The 17,931-nt window shown below is 42.8% G+C and overlaps 1 protein-coding gene across 1 annotated transcript in view; it reads right to left on the bottom strand.

Annotated features, from left to right (window-relative positions):
• Window positions 1–16,582, bottom strand: part of cacna1fb (calcium channel, voltage-dependent, L type, alpha 1F subunit) — a 39,863-nt gene extending 23,281 nt beyond the window's left edge. Inside the window, exons 1-10 of the mRNA XM_030117805.1 lie at window positions 16,326–16,582; window positions 7,227–7,510; window positions 6,155–6,255; window positions 5,793–5,898; window positions 3,094–3,233; window positions 1,691–1,845; window positions 1,403–1,555; window positions 779–975; window positions 582–685; window positions 198–349 (exon numbers count right to left, since the gene is read on the bottom strand). Of these exons, the coding sequence (XP_029973665.1) occupies window positions 198–349; window positions 582–685; window positions 779–975; window positions 1,403–1,555; window positions 1,691–1,845; window positions 3,094–3,233; window positions 5,793–5,898; window positions 6,155–6,255; window positions 7,227–7,510; window positions 16,326–16,347 (1,414 nt within the window). The 5' untranslated portion in view covers window positions 16,348–16,582. The remainder of the gene's footprint in view (window positions 1–197; window positions 350–581; window positions 686–778; window positions 976–1,402; window positions 1,556–1,690; window positions 1,846–3,093; window positions 3,234–5,792; window positions 5,899–6,154; window positions 6,256–7,226; window positions 7,511–16,325) is intronic.
• Between the last annotated feature and the right edge of the window lie 1,349 nt (window positions 16,583–17,931).

Below are 17,931 nucleotides of genomic sequence, written 5' to 3'. Positions count from 1 at the left end.
TGCTGCCGTGTAAACAGGGTCTTGCAGTAGCAGCGTCACCGTGAATCTGTCTCTGAGGCTTCAGTCGGCGCCTGACTTTTGACATTATCATCATAGCGACTCCTCAGTTCTTCCCCATTATTTTCAAAGCATCTAGAGAATCAGAGAAAACCCCAAGTCGTGGACTCAGACTTCACCACAACGTGTCCCTGTCTTACGTGGGTTACCGTCCTCATCCAGCTCGTCCATGTCCTCGGCCTGGGTGATCCAGTCCATGTAGCCGCACAGGTCCTCCTCCATCTGCTGCTTCTCCCGCAGCTTCTGGAAGTCTCCGCGGGCCTTCGCCTTCTCCCTCTCCTTACTGAACTCTCTGCAATGTCCACACCAACATTTACAACTCATCAAAGGCAGATGCTTTCACTACAACTCCCTCGCTTTACTTTGACTTTATCCTGCATACTTGTCATTTTCTACTTTTATGTATATATTTCATTTAGTTTTCATGCTTTTTATTATCACCACATTGATTTTGTTTATTCATGATCATTCTGTCTTCTTCTCATTGCAGCTCAGATGAAACGTGTTGTGCTGAGATGACAGACCCGCTGAGGACCCCCAGAACCAGGTTGAGAACGAAGAACGAGCCGAAGATGACGAGGCTGACGAAGTAAACCCAGGGCAGCTCGAAGCCGATGGCGTCGTTCATCTGCACAAACGGAGGGGAGTGAGAAGCATGTTTTTGATGGAGCCTGGCGGTGGCGGCGGCAGTGGCAGTGGCGGTGGTGGCGGCGTGCTTTACCCAGTACAGCACGTCAGTCCAGCCCTCCATGGTGATGCACTGGAACACGGTCAGCATGGCGAAGAAGAAGTTGTCGAAGTTGGTGATCCCTCCGTTGGGGCCGTCCCACCTCCCCCGACACTCGGAGCCGTTAATGCTGCACTGACGGCCGTGACCGGCGAAGGCACACGGCACCGGATCGTCTTCCACGTAGTTATCTGAAGAGGGAAGAAGGAGAGAGAGGGAACCAGTGACTATAAAAAGAAGACAAAGTTATAATCTAATAAAACTATGACAGAGTGTCGTCTCTTTATTGCTCTCATTGTCTCGTCTGGATTTATATTTCTCACGTTATCACTTCACTCGTGATTAGTTTCCACAGTGTGTTACTTTAACACATTTGAGAAATTTTGTTCTATATTTAGAGTGAGGAATCTATTGGAGGTCAAGGAATTTATAATATTCCCAATGTCACAAGCTCAAAAATGTTATATTTCATGGGCATTGTGCAAGCGTCTGGCAAAATCCACAGTGACAAAAGGCAGAGTGTTCCATCTATATTTTCTGTTTTCCCTCCTCTTATTTTAGTAACGTTTTTCCGTGTGTGTATGTGTGTGTGTGTGTGTGTGTGTGTGTGAGTTTTACCCGTCCCCGTGTAGTAGCAGGTCCTGTGCATGCGTCCAATGAAGAGCTCGAGTCCAATGATGGCGTAGATGATGATGACGAAGAGGACGAGCAGAGCGATGTGCAGCAGAGGAACCATCGCTTTCATGATGGAGTTCAAGACGATCTGCAGACCTGACACACACGCAGGCACACACACACACAAGCACCACGCAAACACACACAGAAGAATCAGGACCCACAGGTTCACATAGTGCTCGATCAGATTCCTCCTCCAGGAGTTTTACACACACACTGACACACACTCACTGGGGACTCCGGATACCAGCCGGAGGGGCCTGAGCACCCTGAAGGCTCTCAGAGCTTTGACGTCCAGACCTCCAGGCTTTCCCGGCATGTGATGCGTGGTCGCCTGCTCGCCGGTCGACTTGTGCGTCATCGTCTCCAAGACGACGCTGAACAACCTGCAGAGGAAGGTGACCACCACACCAGTGTTATCTAGAACTTTCTTACTGTCACTGTACTGCTGCCACTGACTAGTTCAACTCATTTAAATGTAATGAGATTTATCTCTATAGTGCCAAACAGAACACCGTCATCTCAAGGCAATTCTAGAGAGAAAAACCAACAATTCAAGGAGAGGCAGTGGAAAAGAAAAACTCCCTCTCAGCAGGAAGAAACCTTAGAACCAGACTACTTCAGTTTAATTTGGACAAAACTTCATAAAATACAGAGAAAACAGACATGACTTCGCTAAATCGGGGGTCACATACAGCTCAGTTTCACCTTCAGTGGGCTGTACTGGTGAAACAGTGCTATAATTGCCTTTAAATGTAAACTTGAAAGTTTTTCACTGCTGTGGTACATCTATATTAAAAAAAAAAAAAAAAAAAAAAAAGTAATAATTTCAACATGAAGCCAGTTTTTATGATATCATCCGGTGCTGAATACAGTAGAATGTACAGTATAGTTGTTGTTTCATTCTAGATGTTTTTACAACCCCCAAGTTTGCTCACCTTCATGAAAGCATCACCGATATATATTATTTATTTACTGAGTTTTGTTACCACTGAAAATATTTACAAATTTTGCTCAAATTTATTTAATTGTCTTTATTGTCAATATAGTTAATTATAATTAATCACAAAATCTGAACTGAATCCACATTTAACGTGTCGGGAGACAGAAACTGGATTTACTCCCAAAGAGGATTCAACCACTGCTCAGTGTCCCACATGCAGGATCTTTTCCCACTACAAAGTGGAGCAGAGCGTTACCATAGCAACAGGTCTCTTCATCATCATCATCATCATCACCACAGTGAGGGCGTCCTGCAGTCAGGACAGAGTTCTGGACCTGTAGGACGAGCTGTCGGGTCCTTGGAGGCAGAATCGGACCCTGTTTGCGTGTCAAGTTTTCGTTTTTTATCTTTGTTTCAGAATATTTCATTTATATGGCAAAATTGTGAAAACAATGTCCATTCATACGGAAATGGACCATTTTCGTGTAAACAGGCACCAAAATGCGATGAAAGTTTAGGGTGTTTACTTTCAACAGGGTCTCATACCCCATCTCTCAGGGGCCTCGCTGCTTCCTGGTGAGCAGGAATCTAGAATACTTCAGCTCAGAGTTCACTGGCTGAAAAAATGAAAACCCGGTCCTGAGCCAGACCTTAACATCTGAGCCAGATGGGAAATCTGTCATTATCCTACCCGACAATGACGATGACGAAGTCCAGCAGGTTCCAGCCGTTGCGAATGTAGGAGCTCGGGTGCATGACCAGTCCGTATGCCAGGATCTTCAGGAAGGTCTCCACGGTGAAGATGATGAGGAAGACGTACTCCACTTGTTCCTGAAAAAAACAACAAGCTTTTATTTGCACTCTTTGCTGATTCCCAAACCACCCTCTTTCCCATTTAGGAATCCAAAGTGTTACAGATATATGGCTTCAAATAGAAATTGTGACTTTTCTTTTCAAAAACCTTTTTTTTTCACCAAAAACCTTCAGGAAATCATCTTCCTAAATGGTCAGATTCAAAGATCCTATTTTTCTGATGTTTGTGTTACCAACTACATCCTTTCCAGCATTTCCCCTGAAACCTTTCTGAAACGACATCACAAAAAAAGAGCCTTTTATCCTTGAAATGTCATGTAAACAGGGCCAAAACCTCACGGTTAGCTGGAAAGCTTGACTGAGATGCTAATGCGCTCGAAATGTCACAAAAGCATCGCAACTTTGACAACAATCTCTACATTTTGTCACGGTAATCAGTTGTTGGCATGCTTCTGGCAGAAGCTGCAGTGGTCGATGTTGCTTCCTCAGTGCCTGTTCTCTCTTGAGGTTTGATCGCCGGAGCTGGATTCGGTGGTCGGTGGTTTTTCTTGCTGCAGGCATCAAAGGTCGCGGGTAAACGTGGGTGCAGGAGATGAGTGACGTGTCTGTGATCGGATCTGAGGAGTTTCTGCTCTGATGGGTCTACTTCTTCATCTCTATCTTTCTCTCTTTCTCTCTCACACCCTTGATTTACAGTCCGACTGTACTCGCTGTCCATGCAGTCACTTTGTGTTGGGGTGACGTCTCAGCCTCTGTGAGCGAAGCTAACTCTGGCTGACAAACAGGAAAACACAGCAGACTCAGCCAAAGCGCTCTCTGCGGATAAAGCCACTATTTTTCCAGACTCTTTGAAGTAGATCCAGTCTTTTTAAACCAGCTTTTTAATTTCTTTTCCACCGTTACAGCGATGTTTGAGTATAAACTAATTATTCTAAACCTGTCAGCTAGTTTACCAAAGCTAAGCTAACAGCTGACTGACTAATGTTCTGGTTTGACACCAGATTGCCTGTTTTCCTCACGGCAGCTGGTCTGCTGGAGCAGGAATGACTCGGTGAACGAGTTAATGGACTTGATGACTCACCGGTCAGTAAAGTGACTCACAGGTTTTGAACGATTCGTACACAACGAACGCCAATTATGAGCTAAGATATAAGTTTCTCCTGCTAGCTAAGCCAGGTGTTAGCATTAGGGCCATTTTACACTGGTTGCTTTACGGATCCAGAGTGGAAAGTTACGGCACACAGTAGGATCTACAAGCATAAATATATGGCCATAGATATGTATGAAAATGGCTGCCAGCATTAGTCCCCACTGTAATAAACGACTGTATTTCCACTGGATTCGAGCGGATCCGGAGCACCGAAGGTTTGCCATCTCCACCGGATGCATATGCGTTGCAGAATGCATAATTTATTCCAGCATCCATTCCTCCGGGGCTTTATGAGTCTGTCATTTTTCACTCGATCCCTGGTGTGTTCACTGCTGTACGCGTAGAAAATAGAGCCACTGTCGGATCACTTGCGACTCTCATGCGGCTGCAGAAATCTTCAAACCTCAAGTAAATGCATCCAGTGGAAGTACAGCCATTTATTACAACGGGAGCTAATGCTAGTAGCCATATCTATGGCCATATATCTATGCTTGTAGCTCCTGGCGCGTGATATAATTTTCTGTTCCGGATCCGTAATGCAACCAATGTAAAATGTCCCTTTGTCTTAACATTTGCAAATTTGGTTTCTTTCTTAGGCCTACGCACTGACAGGTTGCTGTTAGCATTCCAAATGTGTCTCTCCTCCATGCTCACTGAGCCAGCTGTTGAGCTTACAGGTATGTCTCAAAAAATGTAAATATCATGAAAATGTTGTATATTTTTTGCCACTCGTTTCAGAAAGTCAAACCCATTTATGATGTAGACCAACCAAGTATTCAGTGCAAAGAAATTACCATACTTTTGGAAACATGACAGTTTTGTTTAAAAGATTTTTTTATGGATCTTTAGTAATATTCAAATGTTCCGAGAAACCGAATTTTGGGTTTTCATTATCTATGAGCCATCATTATCCAATTAACAAGAAATAAAGGCATGACATGTTTTACTCTGTGCGTCATGAGCCTATATCACTTTCTGAAATGAGTGACAGAAAATATTTAACATTTTGATGACACTCAAATTTGATGAAACATCTGTTTTTGTCTTCTCATTTCTGCATTTCTATACAGGAATGAATTTTTCTGGGCATCACTAGTTAGACTGTTGCCCCTGCAACCCGGCCCTGGATAAGCGGTTGAAAATGGATGGATGGATGGATGGATGGATGGATAGTTGGATGGGTAAAATGTTCATTGCTCACTGAAATATTATTTAACTTTGTTTGATTCGTGGCAAAACCCTCCCAAAATCCACTGGTCCACATACATAAGATCATCATGATTAAGCACATCTGACGTTGCTCTTATTCAACATAAATTGGTTGTCGTAAAGCAGCACAAGTTTAGCGTAGCTTAGCATAGTATAAAGAGTAAGGAGGGTGGAGCTGAGACCATCACAACATCGGAGAAGGAAACATGGATGCTCACCAGGTCGTGGTTGGTGGAGTTGGAGTCATCCTCTGGAAAGGGTTTGGAGACTCCCAGAGCAACACAGTTGGCAAAGATGGCTAACAGGATGAAGATATCGAAGGGTCTGACAGACAAGTTCAGGGAAGAGTTCCACAGTTTCTCATGTTTCAACAATGTCAACAATGATAGATAGATAGATAGATAGATAGATAGATAGATAGATAGATAGATAGATAGATAGATAGATAAATGCACACAATGCAGTCAGTACCCTGCACATATAGAACATTGTTGTTATTATATTATTCTTCTGTCAACTTGTATGTGAGTGAAATTCTGAATGAATAAACATGACAGCTAATGGATGAGTTGAAGGATACTTCCACTCCACGATGGACAGCGCAGCTCGTCTGATTGGGTTGTTGAGCTTCAGACAGAACAAAGCGCGAGGAGCTCGCTGCACCTGATTGCTGCCCTGTACCTGTGGAGACAAAATCAATATCATCGATCATTTCATCAATGAAATGAATATCACCAATAGGAAATACATATCATCAATGACTTTAAAATCATCAGGGTGCCAAGAGTCATCATCGACATGATCAGACATCAGAACAATCTCACCTATTTTTAGCTTATTTGAAATCTGAGGTCTCACATGTGTAGGTGTTTTAACTGTTTAAATTGAATGTTACATTTGAACAGTTTCACAAGATTTTAACGCCTCGTCTCAAATAATTTTGCTCATCGTCTCACAGGATTTCAGTTCATTGTCTCAGATTATTTCAGCTCATCTCAGATCATTTCAGCTCATTTTCTCAGATGATTTCAGTTCATTGTATCAGAGATAGTGGTCCTCAAACCAGTCCAGAATGAGCTGCTGTGGCTGCTGGTTTTTGTTCCAACCAAGCAAGAACACACTAGACTCCACCTGTTTCACCAAGTCAGGTGGAGTCTAGTGTGCTCTTGCTTGGTTGGAACAAAAACCAGCAGTCACAGCGGCTTGTTCTGGACTGATTTGAGGACCACTTATCTCAGATGATTTCAGCTCATTTCAGATGATTTTAGGTCGTCATCTCGCATGATTTCAGATTGTTGTCTCAGATGATTTCAGCTTATTTTCTCAGATGATTTTGTCTCCTTTGCTGAGATGATTTCAGCTCGTATCAGATTATTTTAGCTCTCCTCACATGATTTCAGCTTGTTTTCTCAGATGATTTTAGCTCGATGTCTCAGTCTCGTTTCAGATGGTTTTAACCCGTTGTCTCACATGATTTTAGATCTTTGTCTCACATGATTTTATCTCAGTGTCTCACATGGTTTTATCTCATCTCACAAGGTTCTTAGCTCGATGTCTCAGATGATTTTAGCTGATCTCACATGATTTCAGATCATTGTCTCAGAGGATTTTAGCTCGATGTCCCAGAAGGTTAAGAGAGCTGGTTTTCTCACCTGTTTCTTTGCGTGCTGCCCTCGTTTCCTTTGCGTTCCCGTTGAACTTGTGGTCGAGTGAAGCGTGTCCGTCCTTGTCATCCTCACGCCTCCCTCATTTTCTCCGTCCAATTCCTCGTCCCACTCTGCGTCCTTCTCCTCGCCTCCTCTTTCTCCTCCTCCTCCTCCTCCTCCTCCTCCTCCTCCTCCTCCTCCATCCCCCTCTCCCCCCTCCCCCTCTTCCTCCCCCTCTCCGCCTCCCTCTTCTCCATCCACTGCCATGGAGTAGCCGTTACGACCATTACCTGAGAAAACACACAGGACAGCCTCCTGTCATTTATATGTTACAGAACAATAACATTCAACTGATGAAAAACAAAGGAGGAGGAGATGATAGATTGAGGTTGAAAGTCAAGTCTGCAGTAGCTTAAAGTCATCATGAAAAACAAAAATAAATAAGTGAATTCAAAACAACGCGTTTCTTTGTGATTCTAAACAAAAACACAGCATTCATAAAGGCAGACATAAGGGAGAATAATCTAATCTTTTATTTTTTTTCAAAGAGCCTTCAGATAAATCTGAAAACATTCACTCGAACTCTCTGTCTTTTTGGACAATAATACTAAAGTCAGTGGAAATTGGCCAACAGAGGTCGTTCAGACACTGACCCCTCCCCGCTGCTCAGAGACACACACAAAAAAAAAACAAATTAAACCGTAATAATAAATAGAAACAAACTGACAATTTTTGTGCTTTATTTTTCATTAATAATCTACAATTAAAGAGCAGAAAACCAGCTTGAGCTCCTAAAAAGATCGCCCCAAGGAGCCAAATTTAGTAGCAAATCCACCAATCGCTGCTGCTAACTCTCTTTTTTATTTTTCAATTTAACGCCAGTCTTTCAGCATGTACATGTACTACTCCATCCTCTGGATGTAGCTGAGAGTCTTGCGTGATAAAAGTCCACCTTGGTCCTCTTGAACCTCCATGTACGCCACTTTCTCATGTTTAGAGCATATTGTTCTCTGCAGCATGTGAGTGAGATTTCATTACAAAAATAACCCACAGTTCCAACTAGTGGCCCCACACGCTAACTACATCATCTTCAATGTTTCCCAGATTTCACAACATTTACGTATAAAGGTGAAACTTCTCTGAAGCAAAAACCCCAAAACAGCTTTTCACTTTAAATATCATGTAGACGGGTCTATCTTGAGTATTTTCTTTCTATTTTTCAATGATTATGTAACTTGTATACGATTTATTTTATTGTAAGATGTTTAATTTTTCTATTTTGTCAGAATTTTCTAATTCCCGACACGGTATCTGTCCATCAGTTCATCCATCTTTCTCTTTCTGGAAGCTTTTAGGAGACACTGATGTTGCTTTCTCATCTTGCATGTTAACCCTCCAGTAGCTCCTGATCATCAATGAGCATCCTGATGGGTGTGTGTCTGATCTGTGTCACAGGATGAAAGAAGGAGGAGTAAGAAAAGAGGAGGAAGAGGGCAGAGAGCAAAGAGAGGAGGAATGTGACAGTTTCCAGAGGAGGTGAAAACAGAAATATTGTAGTGGAACAGCTGTGACCTAGATCTCTATCTCTATCTCTATCTGTGTGTGTGTGTGTGTGTGTGTGTGTGTGTGTGTGTGTGTGTGTGTGTGTGTGTGTGTGTGTGTGTGTGTGTGTGTGTGTGTGTGTGTGTGTGTGTGTGTGTGTGTGTGTGTGTGCGTGTGATGTGGGCCGTGATTTATGTGTTGGTACCTGAGGACTCTGAGCACACACACAGATAAACCCAGATTACATGATTACTCCCCTTTAACCCCCCACCCTTCTCTCTCTCTCTCTCTCTCTCTCTCTCTCTCTCTCTCTCTCTCTCTCTCTCTCTCTCTCTCTCTCTCTCTCTGTTCAGTCATTTTCCTAGATTGCCTGCGTTTCCCATCATGCATCATTCGAAAATCTTTCCTTCCCTACATGCAGACAGTAAATAAAGCATTGCCACTTTAAACTCTGTCGTCTTTCTACATTTTTATTCTTCGGACAATCTGTCAAAACATGTTTGTAGCATGGATGTCTTCCGATTAAATAAGTCCTGAAAAAAACTATTTAGCTTTAAATGAGACATACAGGCTATACACGTATCCACTTGATCTGTTTGCTCTTCAAGTTTGAGAACTTTAGAAATAAGTGGGTTTTCTTTTTGTGTGTGTGTGTGTGTTTGCGCACTGTTCAGAAAACTGCACAACTGATACAAGATGATGACAGTCATCCTCCCGAGTATCTCCATCCATGGACCACAACAAAACGTGAACAACATGCTAACATGCCAAAATGCTAACCGAACGCTAATGACCCCACAAAGGAAAGATACGGCACTGTTGCTAAAGGTAACTCACTTTCACTAATTCACACAGATTTAAGAAACATATAATCACATTAAACTGTATGAGTTCAAGAGTATTTTTCCACCACAGTGTATCAAATGAAAATGCGTGGGAGCCAACTAGAGCTGCTGTATAAGTAGGAACCAATCTCCGTCCGGCAGCTGTTTCCACCAGGGAGGTAAAACAGTTGAACGGTAAATTATTTTGTTCGAGGTGAAGAATTTCTATTATAATAAATGCACACAGACTATTTGAAACGCAGACTATTGTCTCGGACTGTCTTCGTCAGAAGCAGTAAAGTTTGTCGATACGTCAATCATTTAAGTTTCCGAAAGTCCCTCCACCCTGGGAGCCTTTTTTTCAAAAAGTTGCATTTTCGGTGGCTCCGAGCGCCGTTACTGTATAAACGGACCCCCGAAACACCGTGAAAGTTTTGTGGGTTCGTTTGAAAGGGTTGTGTAAACGGGGCCTGAAGGGTGCTGTAAGCAGAACTAAAAGTTCAGTTTCAGCCAAATAAACACTGCAGAGCCGGGAGTCACGAAGCGAGTCCTGAGTTTAGCTTCCAGACAGCTGAGTCAGACGAAGGCACTTAGCCCGGAGCTAGCATTAGCTCTAAAAAGGGAAATAAAGTCTGCCGGAGGCCTTCTGACCAACACTCTGGAGGTTTCCTCCTGTGACCTCGCAGCTGGCGAGTCCCGGCCAGTTAGTCTTCTGTCCAATCAGCAGCTGAGGTCGGGTGGGGGGTGGGGGTGGGCATCACGTTGCGTCCTCCTGTGGAGGAGCTGGTGGAGCTGCTTCACCCGCAGGACGTCAAGAACCGTCTAATTATCCCCGAATTATCCCGAGTCAGCTCACTGCATCCACACGACAGGGTGTGTGTGCGTGTGCTTGTGTGAGTGTGTCTGTTTACGGACATGTGCAGATGACTTAGTCAGGACTAATGGAGAATATTAATATCTGTGAGGATGTTTCGTCCCTGTTTCGCTTTGGGATCTTCTAAGAACTCAAACCTGGTTTCAATGACAGGAAGACTTTTTATTTTTTTCTTTGAGGTGTTGAAGTTCAGGTTTTAAGTATCTCTATTTTATTCCATCCTGTAGGAAATAGCGACCTCAGTGGGATGCTTTGGACTTAAAATTGTGGTAAAATAAATTTAGATACAAATCAATAATAAAAGGGTGATATAAGTAGTATAAGTAAGAAATCCTAAAAATTGTATTATTTCATTGTAATTTTTTAGGAATTTAGACACTTTAAAGTGGATTCGGCTTTTATGATGATGATGATAATTTCGGATATACTGACAGCAGTATCAGGCAATACTGCACAAAGTACACGTACTAGTAAAAGCTTCCCAATACAATCCAGTGACTACTAAATGACAACAAGCGTCACAGATGTCACCCGCAGGTAGATAAAAAAGGACGAGTGATGTCCGCGGTTTTGAGCTTGTTTAATATTAATGAGAATGACAAAAGTAAGACAGACTGTAAATTATATTCTGCTAAAAATATCAAGAGGAGTAGAAAAATAGTTGGTACAACAACAGCAACTTAACTGGCAGAGCAGCAGAGTTAGAACGGTGTTGCTTATTAAAGTAGCTGCTCAGCATGTAATGATGAGTCATGCTACATGCTACAGGCTACATGCTAAAGAGAATTAGAGCTCATGTACCAGCAATGCTACATGCTAGAAATGATCAACTGATAGACTCATTAACAGCGAGCTCGGCCTCTTGGTCCACAGCCTACAGGACTGAAGACTGTAAGGCTGCTGGAGGGTACGTAGTTTCGCCGTACACGCCGTGCGGAGGTGGTTTGCAACAGCACGTATCCTTCGTATGTCGTTTGCATATGGAGAAGAAAAACTGCTCTCAAACTAGTTATCTACCAGCTTTCAGTCAAGAGTTTGCAAGTTCTCCCTGAGCCTGTGTGCATTAGTTCTGTAGTTCAACATTCCTACAATCCACAGACATGCGTGCGAGGGTACCTACTGACTATAAATAGTGTGTGTGTGTGTGTGTGTGTGTGAATGTGTGTGTGTGTGTGTGTGTGTGTGTGTGTTACAGGGCATCTCAGCGCTCACACACAAGTCCCCATTCGCCTTGTTAACTTCCGACTTTAATGCCCAGTCTATGTGTGTGTGTGTGTGTGTGTGTGTGTGTGTGTGTGTCACGCTGCCCTCCAGCCTGGTCCAGCTGGAAGGTCATCAGTTCATTCCGTGCATGTTGGGGCGGTTGTTTCTTCTTCTTCACTGCTCAGATCGCAAACAGCAGCAGCAGAGCTCGTTCCCACGCTGAAGTCAACGACGTCGCCTCATTTCAGCTGCGCAGAACAGACCCACAGCCTACTTCTCTGCGAGTCTCTGACAGCAGCGTGGCTTTCTGCTGACGTACAGTCAACGAAGCGTCTATATTTAAACTATGTACCGCTCAGGCTAGCTGTGTCGTTGCCGACTTATTGTTGCAGAAAGCGATAGGTCAATGTGAGGAGGAAATAGTGTCCGATAGTCCCCCTATCGGTCAAAATACACATTTTGACAAAGATTTTAATTGTTATAATTTCTAAAGCTGCAACTCAAACAAAACATTGATGAGAACACTCAAGTGGTCCCATGAGCAAACCCTGTGGAACTCCACAATATGTCATAATAAAGAAAAAGCCAATATCTCAGAATGACATCAATTCAAATTTTGAGAACCCAACTGTTTAGCTGCTCTCCACATATTGGCATGTGAAGACATATTGAAAACTGCTGACAAGTCACCAACAGTGGCCACAAAAAAAAAAAAAATCTATTAAGAAATTAACAATTTCTGTCTTACAGAGCACTTTTGTCTTGTTTGTTATGCCGCCAATCCACCATGAGCTCAAATGACTTTGATATTGCGTTTCTTTGGAATTCACTGGACCAGGTCTGCAGACGCCATGATGTCTTTCAATTGCTCACTAGCTTGTTTGTTGTTGTTGTTGTTGTTGTTGTTGTTGTTGTTGTTGTTGCTGTTGGTGGTGGTGGCGGTGGTGGACATGTATATTACTTTGGGTGTTGATGGTTGATTGGTTATAGCAACACGGACAGGAGGTAAAGTGGAAAGTAGGATTACCATTTTTTTCGAAGCATTGCAAAGTTTCATTTCAGTTGGTTGAAAGTCTCTGGTAATGGGGTGGCCAAAATAATTGGAACACCTATTGGAACCGTGATACTGCTTACTGCAGGGATGTCAAGCTTATTTAGTTTGGGGCCCACAAACAACCCAATTTCATCTTCATTGGAGTGGAACAGCAAATAGTGCCAGAATAACCTTTAAATTAAAGCTTTGAAGGTTTTTTTTTCTTTGTTGTGAAACAGCTGAAAACAAAAAATAACATGAAAACCAAACCACTGGTTTGAAAAATGACAACTATTTTAACTTAAAGCTAATTTAAAGATTCCTTCTTCTGCAAAATACAGTTGAAAAATCGAAAAAACTGCTGAACAATGCATGTTTTTACAAACTCACACCAACAGCATGGCTTTGAAGCTAGTTTGATAGCAACAAGGACGCAAGTTTTTATGGCAGCCTCACCAATATCTCCACTGGGGTCTCAGTGTTGTGCCTGCAATGTAGAAGAAATGTGTGTGCTTGGTGGTTTCGTTGGCCAGATTGGAGACTTTTCGGGGCCAGTTTTGGTCAGTTTTGGCACCCTGGTCTTGGTACCGGATCTTACCAATCAATCTTTTGCAATATGTGTACAACGACTGTTGATATCTGGATGTCATGAGTGTAGCCCTAATTTTAGAACAGGTTTCAGTCACTGACCCATTTAAAGGATTTCGCAGTCAAACGTCGTCCTCGGATGTTATAAAGAAGGATTATCCTGTAGAAACGCTGTGTTTTGTTGAGTCTTGTGTAGATCTCGGTGTGTAACTGTGGACCAACAGACTAACTGCAGATAACTATCAGAGCCACGGCATGATGAATGTAAATCTGTGCAAAGGTCCGGTTCTCCTCAGAGGCCGGGCGGCGACGCTGCGTTCGAGGCCAGTTTGGGCAGTTTGCCACGCAAAGGATGAGACAGATGTTTCCCACAGAGAGGCCGAGCAGCTGGAGGCGGAGCGCTTTACCAAACCAACCGTGAGCCGCAGAAAAACACGCCCAAACTCCCCCAGTCAGCACTCCGACTGTAGCTGTTTCCATGGAAACGTCAGTTTCACAGCTTGTTCCCATGTTTCCGAATGAATAAGTTTGTGTTGCAGTTAATTTTGATTAACATTCTTTCTATCCTGTCAAGAAGAAATATTAAGAAGATTATTCTTTGACTCATTAATGATCACTAGTGCAGTAAAACTGTAGTCTAGGTCTGGTTGGCATGGTTGGGTCTAGTTTCAACATATCTGTATAACTAATAAAACAACCAGACAGTCAGTCGAAACTGAGAACAAGTTTTGCCATGAATTTTGTGAAAATCAACAGAAGTTAACTCGCTGGGCTCTGTACATCTGAATTTTGTGACGCAGCAATGTGACACATTGATTTTGTTTGCACAATAACAGATCAACCAGCGTTCATCCTGTGGAGCTCCACAGGGATATATAATGGGCCCACTTTAGTTTCCTTGTAACCTTCACTAAAGCTGAAAGTCTTCTTGAATCTGACATTCTGGACTGTTTGGGACTTCTATCCCATGATTATGAGACAGATGCTAATCCTCATTTGACAACATGAGCTTTATGGCCACCATAGGTTTTCCTTCATACTTTCAGGTGGCTGTTCTTTAAAAATGAATAATCTCTGTGAAACTGTTTTCTTTGCACATTGTTGATCGTAACTTTCCTGATCTATGGCTGATGATCACTTTAGCACGTAGCATTTAGCACAAACTGGAGTTACTTGCTGAGCTGTTAAACCACTGCGACATCATGCTAACTCTGCGGGTTCAAACATCACTGGTGATTCAGTTGCTGGTGGTGTATGAACTATCTTTCACCTCCTCTTGATATTTTACAAACTGGCTTACTGTTGTACGCTGTTGAAAAATCATCAAACTCAACCAATAAATCCATCCTCTGAGCGGTGACATCATAACCCGAGATGTTTGATCAGTTTCAGGTGCGACCCTTGACCTCAGATGGGGTGGGATGCCTCTTTGAGCCATGACTCAGTTTAATCCGCTCGATCCCAATAGAGGATCAAACCTCAGCTTGCCGGGTGGAGATGGCCTCCGCAGACCTTCTGATAACGTAGTCATGGAAATGAGCATTAGGACACGTGACGTTATCTGTTGCCGTGGCAGCGAAGTTAATCCGCCCTTTTGTTCGGTGCCGTGAAACAAAGCTTATTTTAAACGCAGCTTTAAAAACCCTGCAGTAACCTTTGATAAGGATGGAGCTCTTCACAAAGTCGAAGGTTTGCTTTTGCCAGCCGGAGGTTGTTTGTAACATTTAAAACTTGAAATCTGAACTTTTGCAGCAAGAATTTGAGTTGATTCAGAACAACGCAAAGTTTGCCTAAATGTCGTCAACTTCTATTTTCCTGTTTTCGCCCCAGTCACAGGTTTTCTCTCATATTCCTGGATATGGCTGACCACGGTCTACTGAGCCAAATGTTTACAGTATAACTACAACAAAACAACCACAAATCGATACGAAGCAACAAACAGAAGCAAAACAACAACAAAAAGACACAAACAACTACATCAAAAGATGTAAAACAACTTGAAAGACACACAGCAAACACGAAGAGACAACCAACTGTAAAGAAGCACAGAACTACTACCAAGAAATGAAACAACTACAAACAGAGACAAAATGACAAAAGAGACAAAATGACTGCAAAGAGACACAAAACAGCTCCAAAAGGCATAAAACAACTACCAACAGATACAAAAGAGTCACAGTAAAACTTCAAAATGACACAAGAAGATGACATAGAGACACAAATGCGTAATAAAGACACACAAAACAACTACAAAGATACAAAGGAGCTATAACAAGATATAAGACAACCACAAAGAGACATAAAACCACTACAAAGATACACATAGAACAACTTCAATGACCCAAATAACTATAGAGACACAATTCCTTTGCAAAGGTGCACAGAAGTCTGTAGAGACACAAAACAACCAAGAAGAAACGCAAAACCACTGACACACAAAAAAAGCACACGCAACAGCTATGACAAGACAAAAAAACAGACACAAAACAATTAAGAGTCAAAAACAACTACAAAGATACAAAACATCTAAGACAAGACCCAAAACAACCACAAAGAAACATAAAACAATTGTGAAGGCCCAAAGAACCACAGTGAGACACAAATGAACTGCAGAAGTGCACAGAAATGTATAGAGACGAAATAACCAGGAAGAGAGGCAAAACAACAACAAAGACACAAAACACACAACCTGCTACAAAGATGCAAATCAACGGCACACAAATCTACTGAGACACAAAACAACCACACAATTACTTAGAAGACACACAACTATGAAAACACAGAGACACACAGCAGGACTGAAAACACACAAAACGCACAAATAGACACAAGAATAAACAAAAATACAATCAAATCATTACTTCTCTAAAATCAACTACAAAAAACAAGTGAATGTCAAGACAACCTGACAGATAATACAATGTAGAATAGGACAACTTGACACCAAGCGTCCACAGAGACAGAAGCAGAGGGTTGTGGGATTTTCCTGTTGTGGTAAAGTGATGGAGAAACGCGCGGCTCGGAGGATGGAGCGCACTCACCTCTGCGGCTCTCCTCGTACATCTCCGCTGCTGCTCAGCTCCGCTCACCGAGAATCATCTTCAATCAATCCGCTCTCTGATCACTCTCACCGGGCTGTGGTCTTCATCACCTTCGCCTCTTCCTCCTCCTCCTCCTCCTCACCAACTTCTCCTCATCTTACCCACGATTACACCAGAAGAAAGTCTGATACTAACACGGGTCTGCTCCGCTGCACATCACTCATCTGTCTGCTCAGTCCTTTACTCACTTAGCCACTCATTCATTCATTCGTTCATTCACTTATTCTTTCATTCATGCATGCATGTATTCGTTTATATCCAAATGCGATGAAGAAAAAAGTGGACAAAGTGAATAAAATGCAGTAATTCCAGAGAACCGGGAGGCAAATTCAGCCTCTTCTTTCAGCTTGGCTTCATTAATCTCTCTCTCTCTCGTGCTCTCTCTCTCACTCATACACACACACACACACACACACACACACACACACACACACACACACACACACACACACACACACACACACACACACACACACACTCTCTCTCTCTCTTCTCCCAATTGGGGATTAAACAGAAAAAGCTCGTGTTAAAGGGGAGGCCAGCTAGAGGCGAATTAAAGGCGCAGAGACAATAAAGATCAGACCAGCAACTTCATCACTGATGACATGTGAGCTGAGGAAGAGGAGGAGGAGAGTGATAATGATGATGATAAATTCAACAATAACAAGGAAAAGCTACAGAAAACCAATCTTTACCCGGGCCCAAACCACACAAAATCAGTCTAAATTTGGTCTAAATTGTCTAAACCCAGAACAAGAGTACAGGAAACTGGCATAAATGACTGAAGACCAGTATACCAACATTAGAGAACCCTGCTTAAACCCTGAGCAAAATCGTAAAAAACCATTCTAAACCCAGTCCAAAACTACATAAAACCAGCCTTCACTCAGGCCCAAACCACACAAGTTCTTTTTAAATTTGATATAAATTCCAGAAAAATTGTCTAAGCCTTAAACATGAGTACATAAAAATCTAAAACTACTGGAAACCAGTCTTAAAGATAGGCTAGGCGATGTTGTCCAAAGCACTTTTTGTCATGCTGAGTGAAATGCTCCTTGGCCCCTGAGAGAAGTCAATACATTATGTGTACGGAAAAAGGTGCGGAAAAAATCTGACGGCCAAAGGACTGTAAAAACTCCGACCAATCGTAAGGCGCGGACCGCTCTTAAGAAACCAATCAGATGCCGTGCTCCACTGTCTGAACAGCCCCGTCTGCTCCACTCCGTCTGTGTGTGTGTGTGTGTGTGTGTGTGTGTGAGCGCGCGGCGCAGATCGGCTCACAAGAACACCTCTCGTCATTACGTCGTGCAACAAAGTATCATAGTACTGTGTGCAAGTACTGGTCATAGCGCTGGTCAATTTACATTTAGGTGCTATGAGAAACAGTGAACCCCGGACATTTCCTTGAATTTAAAAAACCCGCCCGGACGCCCCGGACAGGACATAAAAAGTGGACATGTCCGGGTAAAAGAGGACGTATGGTCACCCTAGGCTTGGAGCGGGGTCCCATCGAAAACAATGAAGACAGGGCATTGCGCGGACAACC

The sequence above is a fragment of the Salarias fasciatus genome, chromosome 20 (genome assembly GCF_902148845.1).
Source record: "Salarias fasciatus chromosome 20, fSalaFa1.1, whole genome shotgun sequence".
In the NCBI taxonomy this organism is placed as follows: Eukaryota; Metazoa; Chordata; class Actinopteri; order Blenniiformes; family Blenniidae; genus Salarias; species Salarias fasciatus.
This window is presented reverse-complemented; position numbering and strand designations above follow the sequence as displayed.